The sequence below is a fragment of the Astatotilapia calliptera genome, chromosome 3 (genome assembly GCF_964374335.1).
Source record: "Astatotilapia calliptera chromosome 3, fAstCal68.1, whole genome shotgun sequence".
NCBI lineage: Eukaryota > Metazoa > Chordata > Actinopteri > Cichliformes > Cichlidae > Astatotilapia > Astatotilapia calliptera.
In genome coordinates, this window is record NC_137424.1 from 42,918,041 (window position 1) to 42,933,796 (window position 15,756).

Sequence of the window (15,756 nt, forward strand, 5' to 3'; positions counted from 1 at the left end):
GCTGTGGACATGGCCAATATATGTCGTTATTATTGATGATCTATGCCAATGTGGTGTCTGTTCATCTTTTAATGTTCTTGCAATCAGACGACTTCATACTCCACTGTTTTAGTGAACATATCCTGAGATAACAATTCAGGCCAGGAATTCAACTCTATCCCAGCTACCTTATACAATAGGTTAACCCTGTGTTATGTGGGGATGTCAATGAAGGAACGACACTGGTGTTGGTTGTGCTGACTCACAGAACGTCTGATGTGGTGTGCATATTTAAAGACAAGATCCAGAAAGCTATTCTTAAAGGTTTATTATGGCAATGAGGTGAATGGATGGATGTGTGATTTTCTCTAGACATTCAAATAAGAACAAACAATAACAATTAAGGATCAAACCAAATCACAGTGCTATCATGCTACTGAAAGGATTCAGTAGATCACTGAATCCACTGAATTTACACTAATGCATCCAACATCTTAGCATTTCCATTTCTTTAAAGTTATGGCTCTGGTGTAACACAACCAGGGGGAGGGAAGATCTATTTACATTGCATGGCAACCAGATATAAGGTTAAACAGAGTCATCTTTGTTTACCTTCTCTGGTGAGGAGGTAAAAGCCTACCAGGCCAAAGTGGAATTATAAAGACTCCTGGGTATTTCCAACAGCTGGTGCTGGTGTAAGGAAGTTGGATTCCCGCCTGTGGCCATCTCCCTGTACACCTCATCCACCGCACACACTGCATACTGTAATAGCCACACCCTTTTTGCACATACTCATATTTCTTTCTTTGTTATTCAGATATTTATCAGTAAGTGACTTATATGTATGTATATATAGCATATATTGTGCTATTTCTTACTTCCTGTATTGTCTGCACGCTCGTGCAGTAAAGAGAGTGTATGTTGTAACACAAGACACAAAAAGAGAGCTGATTAAGTTGCCTAACTAACTCATCTACACCTGGCATACTGTCGGATATGTAGCAGCACTGAGGAGGTGGTTTGACTCGAAACGATTAAAAAATAAATCAAAAAAGGTATTTCGACTTTTTTCATTTTTGATTTTCAACTATTTCGAGTTCAATCTCGAAACTTAGAATTAGTTCTCAAAATGAACACTAATGAATGAAATTAAATAATGAAAATTTTTTTTTAATAAAATCAGGACTCGTCGTAAAAACCAGCAGGCAAGGCTAAACTCGAATTTTACCAACTACAGAGGTGCGGCCCTGAAAACACACACACACACACACAGTGGGAGAAAGAAAGAGATGGGAGGGAGGGAGGAGTATCGCTGCTCATATTCACCGCAGAACAACACGATTCTTAGTCGACCGCTGGATATACTCCCGTGAACAGATAGTGCGCAGTGACAATAAAAGCCAAGCCAGATGTTCAACCGGACCACACCTTTGTGTTCACCTCACCAAGATTCGGGTGTTGCTCCGTTCATCAACGTGCCAGATGTCTATTACATGTATCCAGTGTGTCCCGCAGACAGAGCGCCGATGTACTTGCCCCCGCCTTTGCTGCTGCACAGGTAACAACTCAGGTTACATCTGCTGCTCCGATTTCACTGCTAACGATTTTTATGCTCTGACTTTGCGTTACGGTTGTAAACTGCACAATGCGATAATTCAGTGTCACAGTCTGACATCACAGTGATGCTGAAACACGAAGCCGCTGATCAAAAACTTTATGTTAAGAAGAAACGCGAGCTGTGTGCAAGTATCAAAAACTGCGCAACACTGCAGCTCACACACTCTCTTTTTTGAAGTGAAACCGAAAGTGTTCATTCTGGTCTGTTTGTTGTTGTTTCGCAGTGTGACGCCCCCAAGCGTGCCAACAACACAGGAGAAGTGTTACAACCCTCATGACAAAACACTTAAATTTGTCGATGGAGAGGATGATTTGGACTGTAAGTGTCACGTGGGCACTTTTCAAAGTGACATCGAACAGATTCACATTTGATATAGAATTCATGACATTAATTAAATACAATAACTTTACCTGTGCTCACATTAGTCTAGGTTAAACAAAACGCATTAGTATTTATTCGCGTGTGACACTGATTTTTTTGCTTGTGTGTGATTGTTCTCAGTTTTGTATGAAGGCTTCAAATCTCTCAGAGCTCAGATGTCCTGTGGTCACGCTGTGACTCCGACCTCTCTCACCAACTGGTGTCGCAGATTGTTGAACCAGGTAGGCCACTAAGGGTCAGCTTCATTAAAATAAATACATAACAGACAACATCAGACACAGTGGCAGAATTCAGATTTTAAACAGGGCAGAGTAGTTTTGCCTGTGTCTTGAAATTACAGAAGTTAATGTTTTTAATGCACCACACGCACGTGAATAAATCAAGAAAACAATGCCCAATATATCATCATTATTAGTATTATTTTCCTGTGGATTGGATTGGAACGATACTATTTCATTTGTTGATAATATGCAGTAACCCTCACACAACATAGTGTTTATAGTTTTATTAATCAAAGATTAACCTAAAGATATTAACTGCAATTCCTGAGATTGTTCTCTCGTTTGTTTTCAACCCCTGAACTGTATAAATAACGCACCTTTCTATATTTCAATAAAGGGTGAAAGCAGGTTTGTGTGTGGTGCGTCTGGTTGTAACGTCGAGTGGACTTTTGCAGAGGTTTGTAAAATGGCTCTGCTGACGCCTCAAGAAAATGCATATTTTAGAAGAACCATGGCGTTCAATGCTGCCAGGCAGACACATACGACTAAGATGGTAAGTGATTCATTAACATATATATTTCATGTAAATGGAGAATTGTTAGACATTTCATCATGTATTACATATTGTCCCACCTCTGTCTCCATGTAGTGTCCTGGCTGCAGATCCACTGTGACGAGAGAGAATGAATCAGATTTGAATGTCCTCTGTAAAGTGTGCACAGCAGTAAAAGGACGGCCGTTTGAATTCTGCTGGCAGTGTTTGAGGGAGTGGAAGGGTGCACGGCCTCGGAAGGACCGCTGTGGAAATCGTGGCTGCTGCAACCAGTCATTAGAGACACTAAATAAATGCCCAACTATCACCTTTGGTTCAGTGAAGGAGTGTCCCTCTGTTCGTGCCTGTCCCACCTGTGGGTTACTGTTGGAGCACAGCAAGAAGTATTGTAAATCGGTTCACTGCCCTCGATGCAATGTGTCATTTTGTTTTGTATGTCTGAAGAGCTCCGGTACATGTTTGATAACCAGGTGTATTCTTGCCCCCAGACAGACCTCTATACCTGTCTGGCAGAAGAAATAATGGGAAAGACACGAGGCTGTTAAGTTTCACTTTCGTTGAGTGTCTTTTCTAAATCAATTGACCATACTGTGTTTTTTAATTCTCTGCTTTAAATGTCATCGCATTAAAAATTAAAAAAAAAAGATGGTAGTGAGAAATGTATTACCAAATATGATCTTTGCAGCTGTGTCATGTCTGAACTGTAATGATAAATCTGATAAATGCCATTCATTCATAAACTTAGAATAAGGTTAAACATTCTGTGTGCACATCCTGTCCTCTGGTTACTTACATATATAACACATGTCGTCTCCTTATCACACATTTTGTTTGTTTTGCAAACTACGTGATATTAAATCTGTTTAGAACAAATGTTTTGTGTAGGAAAATCTTGTTTTGTTTAATCAGTGTCAATGCTCTTATTTCCTCAACTGTTTCGAGCAAATGTGTCTTTTAATAAAACCTTGTTATGTTTAATTAAAGTCATTGTGTAAAACATTCAGCATATTTAAGTTAATTGTTTCATTTTCGAAATTAAAAATAAAAACGTGTCTCTGAGGAAGAAAAGCTTGCAACATCATATTTAATACAAGCCTGTAGATTTTTTTCTGCCTTTTTTTTCCTTAGTGTAAAATGAACACTGTCATGTAAAATGTGATTTTTTGTACTATACATTGTTAAAAAAAATATGGTCCAAATGAAATGTTGATTTGAAAGTTAAATTAATACAGTGACTGAGTTAAAATGCAGATTTTTAATTATTATTATTGTTAGGTTAGTCATACAGTCTCAGGAAGAGAAGGCTTCATCACTTTGTGCTGTTGAGTTGGGGAATGCAGGAAAACCTGTTTTCATTCTGTTCTTCATTTATACAATATAAAATATTTAACTCTTAATCTGATTAAAGTTTAGCTGTTTGAAGGTTAACTTAAATTTCAAGTTTCAGTGTGAACCCAGGGATATCAGTATATTTTTTACTCTTTTTAAATGATGTAAAATCATTGTTAACGTATTGACATGTAAGTCACAGCATGTATTGCACTGAGGTAAACATTTTACAGAAGAATTTCTATCTCTATTTAACATCCAAGCTCTGATATGTAATGTTCCAAGGAGCAAAGGTGTCTCGCTTTTTCCCCGGACATAAAGGTTTACTAGGCTAAATAAAAGAAAAAGAAAAACATCAATCATCTTTGCTTCCAGAGTCCCACTGCTCTACTCTCACAATGGTTGTCCACACCTGCTTAAACCTCTCCCTGACATAGGTGGTGCTACTTTTTGCATCAGGTTTGCTGATCTTGATCTTTGGAAAATAGCCCGAGCCCTTTAGACTTATTGCCAGGTTGCCAACCCGAGATTTTGATCACAGGCATCCGTGATAAAGGCCTATGATTCTGTGATACGCATATCAGTTAACCATTTTAAACTTATGTGCTTGTGTTCCCGGCATGAGGTCCTTTACCGCTAAGGAATGGATCAGCTCCAGAATGATCTACATTTGAAGCAAGTTTTTTCCCTAAGTGAGTTTAAATAAATGCTTAAAATTTTAAATCGGCAAAGATCGGCATGCAAATGTTTTAATGGATAAATTATCTGACTACTATGTGAAAATGTTTTGGGACTTTTTTCTTTCTATTTCTATGTTGATGATCTGTAAACAAAACAGTTAAACTTAAGCTGAAACATGTAAATGATGCTCATCATAACACCTCAATTTCAAACACAATCATTTAGCTGAAAACTGTAAACTACCTAACAACTAGAAATTGCCCGTATCAGCGTTTGTTATGTAACCAGAACAATGTTTGGTTTGTTTTTTTTGCTTCTTTACATCCTGGTTGTTGTGCCAAATGATGGTTATGAGTCGACTCATCAGTCCTAGTTTACAAACATTCAGATTAAATAATTTTAACATCCAGTTTGATGCACATTCAGAACATTGCAGTGGCAAAAGGAACGCAATAATTCCCCCAAACTCACCAAATAAAATAATAGATCCAGGTCATAATGCGACACAGCGTCACTGGTCAGACCAACTTTGACTACAAGGTGCAAGTTTACAAAATATATTGTGATAAAACCCATAAATCATCAAATAAATAAATAAACCTGGACTCTGGGCAGCACTAACACTTTTATTATATAAATCAAAATCATATAAGTGCTGATCTGCAGTCGTATGACTTCTTGTAACTGGTGGAGAGAAACTGAAAGTGACAAAAACAAAATAAACAAAACAGTTTTGGGGACGTTCCCTGGTGCGTGCAGATGTCAGTGTCTGTGTTTACTGCTCAAACCTGAGAAGGATAACAGGTGGGAGCCAAACAAACAGAGTACAGATAATTCTGGGAAAACTGAACCTTTAAATTTGTCTTATTATGTGGTTTCACTGTGACGGCAGTAAAAGTTTGACTTATAAAGTTTAGCATCTTGTTGCTTGCTGGGCAAGATCTTCTAAATTCACATAAGCTAAATGTGAAGAAGCTGGGGTGAGAATCAACACCTCCAAGTCTGAGGCCATGGTTCTCAGCTGGAAATGGGTGGAGTGCACATCAGCACCACTAGTCAGGGTTGAGCTGCTATGTTGAGGGGAGGACTAAGTGATGGGGGAGCAGAGCAAGAGATTGACAGGCAGTTTAGTACTTTACTGGTTTGGTGTGGTGAAGAAAGCTGAGCGTAAAAGTAAAGCTGGTGATTTACATGTTGATGTATGTTCTTCCCCTCACCCGTGGTCACGAGCTGTGGGAAGTGACTGTAGAATTAGACTGTGGATACAAGCAGCAGAGTTTTTTTGTGAAGGATGAGGGCTCAGCTCTTGAGATAGAGAGGTATTATTGTTGTTGTTATACTCTTTCTTTAGAAATATTATCATAATTTTCTTAGACTCATTTAATAATAAATGCTGGGAATTCCACTCGTTTTTTAGGGCTGGAATGAAGGCTATCAAATACACAAGACAGTGGTTTGTAGAGAGCCAGGGGAAATCCTGTGTTTAAAGTAGTTTCACTATCACTTTCTCTTCAGACATTTAAAATAAATAACATGAGTTAATGTTAAATAATACTGTGTAAAAGCTGAGGAGCATTACATGGTTTATCCACACGTAACCAATGTCGCACCTTGTAATATTTTACTGAGTATTAAAGTCTTGTATGTGTAAATCTAAAACATAACATTCATTGTCAAATTTGATCCCTGGATTTGAACAAGTCAGCAAAACCTCATTTGATATGAGCCTGTGGATTTTCCTTCCTTCCTGCAACATTTTGCTGAGATCCCATATTGACAAATGAAAATGATCGTGTAAAATGAAATATTTTATAATACTTTATTTTTTATAAAGAGGTCCAATTGTGCCAATTGATGGGTCTGTCTAACACAACCCCTCGCTGGAACGAGACAATTCTATTACAACAGCAAAAGCAAGACGCAATTTACCAGAGCTCTTTGTGTTACTCGTGCACGAGGGAGAGAACTGGACGAGCGCCGTTCCTTCACTTGACACCAGTGCTCTCGTCTGCTCCCTCGTAACACTGCTCTTTATTGAGGTTACATGAATATGCATGACGTCTTACACAGATATACATGTGAACAAAGAATACCTTGTCTGTGTGCTGTGTAGGTATATGTGTGTGTGTGTGATCAAGATGTGATCCTGTGAATGACTCCCCAAAATCTGCTGGCCTGGAAGTCCAGCAATTCATCTAAACAAAAGGCACTTATACTAAAACAGATACAGAGTAGGTGTCCTCCTATAGTATAAATCAGTAACAGAAGGTATGATCTCTCTCATGACCTGAAGATGTGTGTGCATGCCAGAACACTCTGGAAAGCACACAGTCTCTACAGACTACTACGGATCGAACCTCTATTATTATGCAATCGATTATAAAACTCTAAGCATATATGAGTAAAAATTTCTAAGCATAAATGACAATCAACAATATAAACCTTACACCAATGCTGATTTAGAAGTATTTACAGGAACAGCTAAAGTTGTACAATAATCAAGTTAAGGTGGAATCAAACAGTTTAAATAAATATGAAACACGTGAACATCACGATGCTTTTTGGCTCAGTTTAGATTAAAAATATTAAACCTGATTTCAAAATTATTTCAAATGTTGTCATTGACTTAAAAACGGTAAACTACTCAACATGCAGACATCAGTGGTATGTGAGCAGAACAATGACATTTGGTAATGTGTATTTATTCGTGCACATTATAAACAGCAAATATAAAATCAGTCTTTTTTCAGTATGTACTTTTTGGAGGTTGCTCTATATACAGTTACATTTATTCTGATTTCTTCCTGTGATGATAATAATCGGAGGCTCCTTAATTATTGTTTGTATCCTTTGTTTCAGATATGGGATGTGTGTAACGTCAGTGAGAGGAGATATTCCTAATATTCTCAGGCACACACCTCTGGCTGTGAGAACAGAAGCCCCAGAAACTTGTTTGGAAAAAAAATGCACCCCAATTAATCATTATTTACTCCATATGATATTGAATTAGTGCTGAGTATAGGTATGACAAGAGGCGTAAAATGCAAAGAAAGCACAAAGGAGAAGGAAAACCATAGACGCCAAGCTTCATTTAGAATTATGCGTTTTGTTCTTTACATGTATTTATAGTTCGGTGAATCCTGTAACTTTGATGTAATCAGATGAATTGATGATGGACTCCTTCATCCTCCGTGAACCACAATCACCATCTGCACAACTGAGCCGGTTTTGATTCCGTATTTTGTCACTGGTGCAGAGTCGTCGTCCAGTGGCTTGCCATCACTGTGCAGCTTGAAATCCTTCTCAGTGCATCCTAAACACACATGACACAGAAAGAGATGACTAGACTAAATATAGCTACAAATATGTCATAAATAATTATATTACGTTTCCTGCATTATTCATAACATAACATAACTTCATAACATTTTATAGATTTTTTTGTGAAATTTTTTAAGACATTTGAATATAGAGTCATTAAGCACTGGTAATTACAATTTTAACGTATTTATTTTTTGTTTTTTCAGGTTACTAACCTTTCTCGTTGAGCATTTTCTTCACTTTCTGTTTGAAAATGCTCACAATCATTACTTGCAGCTGCATGGCGCACAGGAGCAGCAGGTATCTCTGACCATTAGCCATGATAATGGAGATTTCACACATTGTTTTGGCTACCACCATCTGAAGGTTATGAGAGGTGATGGTTAGTACTTTTGTTAAACAGCACAAAAGTATAGTATAGTACATATCATGAAAAATAAAACACAAATATTTTAGAAACCTTTTCAGTGAGTCCTCTAAGTGCAACCATTTTGAAATGGAGTGAGGAAACTCAGTTCATGTTTTTATACCAAAATATTAAGTTGAAATACGTGAATTATAATTTATTCCATGTAGTATTAAATTAGTGCTGAGCACAGGTGTGACAGGAGCTGTAAAATGTAAAGAAAGCTAAAATAATGATGGACCCTCCATCATAAACGTTTCTCACCATCTGCACAGCTGAACCGGACTTGATTCCACATTTGGACAGTGGTGCAGAGTCGTGGTCATGTGACTTTCCTCCATGATTCTTCGTATATCCTAAACACATATAACACAGGACAGAGGGGACTTTACTTTGCAGCCTTTAGAATAAATATAGCTCCACACATGTCATAGATAACTGTACCATGTTCCCTACATTAGACTGAGCAGAGGTTATTGTTGAAAGTAAAGGTGTCCAGTTTAAAATGATTAAAAATGGTTTAAAACACCGGACACATATTAACTGAGTATTGATAATTTCATTTTTATGTATTTATTTTCAGATTTTATTTACCTTGGTTGACGCGCGTTTTCAACACCTGGTTGAGCTCACGCAGGGTCGCATCTGGCAGCTGGTTCATGTGCAGGTTCACCCCCCACCTCTGGCTCACAGGCAGTACAACAGCAGCAGACATCGCTTTGTTTAGGAAGTGAGGCTGCGATCTTTTCAGGTTCTCAGTCTGAAGGTTATGTGAGGTGACGGTGTGGTCACGATGTTTATAACTTCGCCTGAGGGGCGGGGATTGCCCGTTAGTTGTTTCGTTTTAACCAGGAAATAACAATGAACAAAAACATATGAACAAGGTATTGATCTCGTTATCTGCGAGAATACTGTTCGTATTAATAACACGCCTTTAAAATTGTGAAAGCGTTTTGTGCGTCTTTTTTGTGTTGCTTTGCACGCAAACAGTTTCTAAGTTAATAACAAATACAATAAACAACAATCAACCACTAAAAACATTTTCTGTTGAGGAACGCAAACAAATGATTGTAATGTGACGTCTTTTAAAATAATAATGCAAGGTGTGAATATTTTTCTGCTTTTTTGTAAAACAAAGAAATCATTAGTAAAATAATCATCCTTATCAAATACTTTGCGCATTGGTGGATTAACCATTCTACATAGAAATGAAAAAAAAAAGATTATGGTAATTACTAATAAAGTTTAAATTGAAATATAAAAATTTTCAAATATAGTATATGTCAGCTGTGGTATAAACCTGACACTGGCGGCCTAATTCATTTGTAAAGCACAACGGTGTGCGCACAAGGTCACTCACGGGTCTGCTGCCAAGGCGAAACAGCGAGGGTCAGTCAGTGCTGTGTGTGTCGTATGAGGCAGAGTGCTCACTGACTTAGATTTTAGGTTTTTTAGTCTCTCTCTCTCTTTCTCTCTCTCTCATCCAAGACACACACACACACACACACACACACACACACACACACACACACACACACACACACACACACACACACACACACACACACACACACTATTGCTTCAGACTGAAAATGAAAGTGTATTTCACAAAAAGTCCCGAAAGACTCAGCTCACAATGTTGCTGTTACTACTTCCAGAAGTGAACAGTAGCAGCAATCTCGTGGAACTATTTAAAACAATTTAGTGCATGTCATAAGTTCGTGTGTGACACGGATTTTTTTCTTCTGTGTGATTGTTCTCAGTTTTGTGTGAGGCTTCAAATCTCTCAGAGCTCAGATGTCCTGTGGTCACGATGTTGTTGTTAGACCAGGTTGGCCACTAAAGGTTGACTTCATCATTGAAAATAAGAGCACACTTTTAACAGACACATCAGAAAGGAACACATGCCCAGGTGTAATGGAGACAGGGATGGTTGTAACAGCATCACTTTCAATAAGAAGGGATATCCTAAGAGCCATGTAATCAGTTGTATGTATGAAAACATTCTCCATGACCTTATATGTGAAACTGGGAAGCTGTGAAAAGAAGCACTAAGAGTTTTTAGCAAAATCACTGACTTCTAGTTAAGAAAGTGAATCTTTTGATCAAGTGTATATTTTGATCATTCCTGCTCAGATTAGATTGTTTAAAATTAGTGTCTTGTGTAAATTGTCAGTAAACTTCAAACTGTCTTGCTGTTGCAGCTAAAGTAAAAGGCTGACAGGCGTGAGAATAGTTATAACAACAACAAAAACAGTTAAAGCTACCTCCATGGTGACATTTAAATGCTTTTTTCCTTAATTTGCAGATTTGTTTGAGAATGTCGAGACAGTGGATGAGAAAAGCTTTACCACTGTGAGAGGAAAATAAAATTGTTTATCTCATAGTGTAGTGTCTGTGAAGGTTCTCAGTCATCCAGGTCATCGCAGTCAAAGGAGCTTGCAAAGAAAAGCGTCTGGACTTCTTTAAGTTGCTTGATAGTTCATAGTACATATAGTGTAGTGCATATTTTAGAGCAGGAAGAAGTGTTGGTCAGCACACATTAAATGATTAGATGAACATATTGTGATATAGTAGCAATTTTTAACTGTTAATTACATTTTTATAACCAATATCTTCTCGCTCCTCGTCTAGTGCAAACACATTCATGTAAAGTTAACGTGGGATTATAAATTGGCCATGGATGTGAAGGAGATAAATTGCTAAAATTTAAAATACTTTCAGTTAGTAAGACACGAAAAGCACTTTATAAATGAGAAAAGTAATGACTTTTAAAACAACGCAAGCAGTGTCCAGACTCTTCTACTATGAAGCCACGCTGTTGCAGTTTAGCATTGTCTTGCCAAGAAAACGGCAGCATTTCTGAATCATGTTCACGTAAGGAGTCATATCTGTATCAGAGCTTTAACTTGTATTTGTGGATGGTGCGGTGAATCTCTGGATGCGTTCCTGATCCCATGCAATGATTTCTATGGCAGAATCTTTTCTGTTCTTAACGCAGTGCTGTCTGACAGTCCAAAGATGACAAGCATCCAGTTTTGATTTTGGACCTTGTCCCTTGAATACCAAGATTTCTTTAGATCACTTGGATGTGTTGATGATACTGCACACGATGAGATATTCAGTCGTCACAGTTTTACACTGGTGAATTATTCAGAAATCTTTCCACAATTAGTAGAGGAATTTTTTGTGTTGTTGTTTTTGTTTGTTTTTCAGATTATTTACCTTTTGTTTCAAGCACTGGGCTTGCACATGCTGGTATCCCGTTTTAAATGACATGACACCATCCATGTATCAGTTCTCTGGAATGCTGGGAGCAGTAGTCAATGTGATGATGTCCACACCTCCATCTCCTTGGCCTCCTGCTCCAGGTCTTCTGGAATACACTAAGTTGTTCCAAGGCAGCTGATAGACATCATCTATCTAGCATGTCCTGGGTCTGGGGCAGTGGTCCCCAATCCCTGGGCTACCGGCTGTGAGAGTTGAGGCTCGGGTGTGAAATTTATGGTTTTCAGGGTTTTTATTGTTATTTTTTAAATTGTTTTTATCGTTAACTCGGTTTCCCTGGGTCTATTCTCATGTGTTAGGAATAAATCTTCTTTTTTATGGTACTGGTACTGGTTTTATTTTGTTGTATTTATACGCGACACCTTAAAGGCCAGTCTGTGAAAATATTATCGGACATAAACTGGTCCGTGGTGCAAAAAAGGTTGGGGACCACTGGTCTGGGGTATTGTTTCACAGGGGTGTGCAAAGCAGATTTGTATGTGGCAGGTCTGGTTGTAACATTGAGTGGCCTTTTGCAGAGTTTGGTAAAATGGCTCCTCTGACCCCTGAAGAAATGGAGTACTTTCAAAAAACCATGATGTTCAATGCTGCCAGGGAGACCCTTAATACCATTTTTAAGTATCTTCCTCATTTATTACAATTTATGCAAATAAATATTTATTATTGGGGTGGATGTAGCTCAGAAGGTAGAGCAAGTCATCCCTTGATCAGAAGGTTGTTGGTTTGATACCTGGCTGCATGCCAAATATCCTTGGGCAAGATGTTAACTCTAAGTTGCTCTCCGTTGCATCCATCGGAGTATGAAAAAACAAAATTAATTTCAACATGTTTAATCAAAATTAAATATATAAGACATGCAGTTCATTTAAATAACTATTTTAATTTAAAATAAAAAAACATCCCTGAAGTTAAACATGCAAGCAAACAGCACGTTTAATATATGTTTGTAACAATACTTCTTGAAAAGAAAGGAAAATAGATTTGTGGGTTGAGCAGCAGAGTTCAGCATCAGATCTCCTGAGCCAATGCCAAACTCCACACTTTGACCCTATGATCCAGCTGCTATAGGCAGAATCTGGATTCATTGCAGAACATAACGTTCCAGCATGTTCTGGTTCCAGTGCATCTTGCTGATAACAATACAAACAGTGCAGGGCAGTGACTGAATGTGTAGTGAGCCATCTGCCAGAGCCTCTTGAAAACCTTGACTGCGAATCTGTAGCAGACTGCCTAAAGATGGTAAATGCTGACAGGGAGAGGAAATGTGCCCACTTGGAGGTTGGTCTCTGACATTCCCTGTTATACTTGGCCTTCAGTTTGGAGATGGTACTAGTGCTTACACCAAATACTGCTGCAGCTTGGTTTTGCACAGCACCAGCTGGAAGTTGCCCTATCGCAGTAATGATCACAATGCCTGGTAATTCATTGTAGAAATAACTCTCCTTATTAAATTTAAATATTGTCATTCAGATGAAAACTGGAAACTACCTAACACACCCTCAACAGTCTCGTATGCAACCACAACAATGTTTGTTTTGTTCTTTTTGCTGCTTCACCGATTTGTTGTACCAAATGACGGCTATGAGTGAATTAATCAAACCTTTTGTAAAACCATATAAAAAGTAAAACATTTTGACATCCAGTTTGATGCACATTCAGAACACCACAATGGCAAAAGCAACACATGAAGCCCACAAACTGTCCAAGATAATCCAACCCAGAGTCACTGATCCAAAGATCGGGTACTTTCCTCAACTTTGACTCCGTGGTGCAATATAACCCATACATTATAAAGTAAATAAACAAACCTCAACTCTCAGTATTGCTAACACAGATTAAGTAAAACAAAAGTGTTTAAAATCATCACGACTGCAAATCTGAAGTCACATGACTTCTAATAAGTGATGGAGAGAAATCGAAAGTAATAAAGAGTGAATAAAAAAAATCTTAGGGGCATTCCCTGGTGTGTGCAGAGGGCAGGTTCGGTGTTTACTGTTCATTCAGACAGGTGAATGTATAACAGATGAAATCCAAACGAAACAATTGGAATCAATCCTGGGAAAACTGAAAGGACAGGGGAAGGAGGGGGGAAGGAGAGGGACAGAGAATCTGCTGACAGAGAGACCAGCGAGTACCTCCTCAACATGTCTTGAATTCCTCCAGAGGCCTGGCAATGAACTCATCTTTTGATTCAGGTGTGCTGACCCAGGGTGATATCTGAAATCTGCAGGACACTGGGCCTTGAGGCCTGGAGTTGCCCACCCCTGCGTTAAAGGAATAACAGTATTTTTAAGATCTTCCCACAGGTTTTCACTGATATTGAAAAGTACTGTGAGCTTTAGCAAATGTTTTCATTTGGTGTAGTTTATATTGAAGTCTAATGGCTGCTTTGGGTCATTGTTTGGTTCTAGGAGTTCATCGCTTTCTCAGCGTTCAACTTTACTGGCTGTAAAAGAGCCTCAGTATTTTCACCCTGAAGAACAACAAGTGCAAAGTGTTCTTTCATCAAATGCTGAACGATGAGTTCACTGCACTCAAATGACGTCTGAAGTTCTGCAGACAAAAGAGGGTTCAATCCTTATTAGCAAGGTGTAGCTAATAAAATGTCGGGTGAGGGTATCCGTTTTTTTTTTAAAGCAGTTCACGTATCATTTGGTGCACAGCCCCACCTTGTGGAAGTAGCAAAAGTATTTTTTTACATACTTCGTGAACTATAAATTTAAACAGCCCTGATCAAAAGTTTAAGACCACTTGAAGATGGAAAAAAATCTAATTTTGTTCTTTCCAAGAAGAGCTTCAACATGCAACAGAAAGAAATGGGAGTGAGACAAAACATTTTTTTGAGAATGCAATTTATTGAAAACAACTCTTAAACTGAAACATCCTGTTTTACAGCTGTTCAAAACTTTGATCAAACTCAGAGGATTTTAAATAAATTTTACAACCTTTAGCGTTATCGACAGTGAAGAGAGCCAGGTAGGTGAGCGTTTCCCGTGTTGCTGTACGGGTGCCAGTATCCAGACCTGGGGGTGGGGCCTTGTCAAAGATCAGGTGAGTTAAGTTATCCATCTTGTTTAGTGTCTAATTGCCTATTCTGTTTTGTTTCAGTGACATTGATCTGGCAATACAGGCTCATTAACCGTTAAGTTTTTAGGGGCCTTCTCTCAATTAATGTTATTGGCCAGGATGTGGCCTCTTTATTTGCTGTGATTTCCACGATTGATCTTTCATGTCTGTGTAGTGTGCTTTTTCAGTGTGCTGTGGTGTAATCACTTGTAGTGCTTAGGTTCTTCAAGGAAGGGGAACCCCTGTAAACTGCAGAGTGGTTATTGGAGAGAGTAAAATTTTAACAAGGATGTTTTGGAAATTCTAAATAAATAATAATAAATAAATAAATTTCAAGTGCTTCAGCATTTCACTGTTTGAATAATACTTGTTTTTGGTATCATAATGCAGACCAGTTTAACAAAGGTGCTGGCATTATACTGGTGGAAGCAGTGGGATACAATTTGAGTTTTCTATGGCTCTTTACCACAGCCTGCCAGAGCACATACTTCAGCACAAAACAAACTGAAGCTGACACCAAAAACAATGAAAAACAAACTAAATCTACAGATTTTAACAATATAAGTAAATATTTGACCTACTTTTTTGAAAAGATTCTTTTTTTTTCTGACATCCTTTCCTGACTGGCAGCTTTTACAATCAGAGTTGTGATCAAGGTCCATTCAAGTGACATCTAATGAGCGTCCTGATGCAGTCATGTGACAAGTGAGTGGCTCTGACTACCCATGACATCATTTCCAAAACAGCAGCATACCTGGGGAGCTAATTTTAGAAACCTAGTTTTCTATTACCAAAGGTCAATTTCAACCAGTTCAAGAATACTAAACCTTAAATAATGTGTCCTATCGCACATATAACCTAACCTCTAAAATAATTTCACAAAGAAGAATGTTGGAAAGACCGATCTTCTGAG

At 38.2% G+C, this 15,756-nt stretch overlaps 2 protein-coding genes across 2 annotated transcripts; one reads left to right on the plus strand and one right to left on the minus strand.

The window, feature by feature from the left end:
* The first annotated feature begins 1,295 nt into the window (after positions 1–1,295).
* Positions 1,296–3,751, plus strand: LOC113018812 (uncharacterized). The gene is made up of 5 exons (XM_026162206.2): positions 1,296–1,537; positions 1,821–1,915; positions 2,099–2,199; positions 2,597–2,752; positions 2,849–3,751. Exons 1-5 carry the CDS (start codon positions 1,389–1,391, stop codon positions 3,272–3,274), a joined length of 927 nt encoding a protein of 308 aa, XP_026017991.2. The 5' UTR covers positions 1,296–1,388; the 3' UTR covers positions 3,275–3,751.
* A 2,816-nt stretch (positions 3,752–6,567) lies between these two features.
* LOC145421181 (uncharacterized) lies at positions 6,568–9,977 on the minus strand. The gene is made up of 5 exons (XM_080291079.1): positions 9,850–9,977; positions 9,084–9,298; positions 8,754–8,845; positions 8,299–8,443; positions 6,568–8,075 (listed from the first exon to the last, which is right to left on the minus strand). Exons 2-5 carry the CDS (start codon positions 9,202–9,204, stop codon positions 7,945–7,947), a joined length of 489 nt encoding a protein of 162 aa, XP_080147205.1. The 5' UTR covers positions 9,205–9,298; positions 9,850–9,977; the 3' UTR covers positions 6,568–7,944.
* Positions 9,978–15,756: the final 5,779 nt, after the last annotated feature.

Bases quoted from the DNA above. Each gene is read 5' to 3' on its own strand.
- LOC113018812 (XM_026162206.2), top strand. From the start codon at position 1,389: ATGTTCAACCGGACCACACCTTTGTGTTCACCTCACCAAGATTCGGGT. The intron at 2,200-2,596 runs GTAGGCCACTAA...ATTTCAATAAAG, and splicing joins GTCGCAGATTGTTGAACCAG to GGTGAAAGCAGGTTTGTGTG. The intron at 2,753-2,848 runs GTAAGTGATTCA...GTCTCCATGTAG, and splicing joins AGACACATACGACTAAGATG to TGTCCTGGCTGCAGATCCAC.
- LOC145421181 (XM_080291079.1), bottom strand. From the start codon at position 9,204: ATGTCTGCTGCTGTTGTACTGCCTGTGAGCCAGAGGTGGGGGGTGAAC. The intron at 8,846-9,083 runs GTAAATAAAATC...ATATGTGTTTAG, and splicing joins GAAAACGCGCGTCAACCAAG to GATATACGAAGAATCATGGA. The intron at 8,444-8,753 runs GTGAGAAACGTT...CATAACCTTCAG, and splicing joins CCGGTTCAGCTGTGCAGATG to ATGGTGGTAGCCAAAACAAT.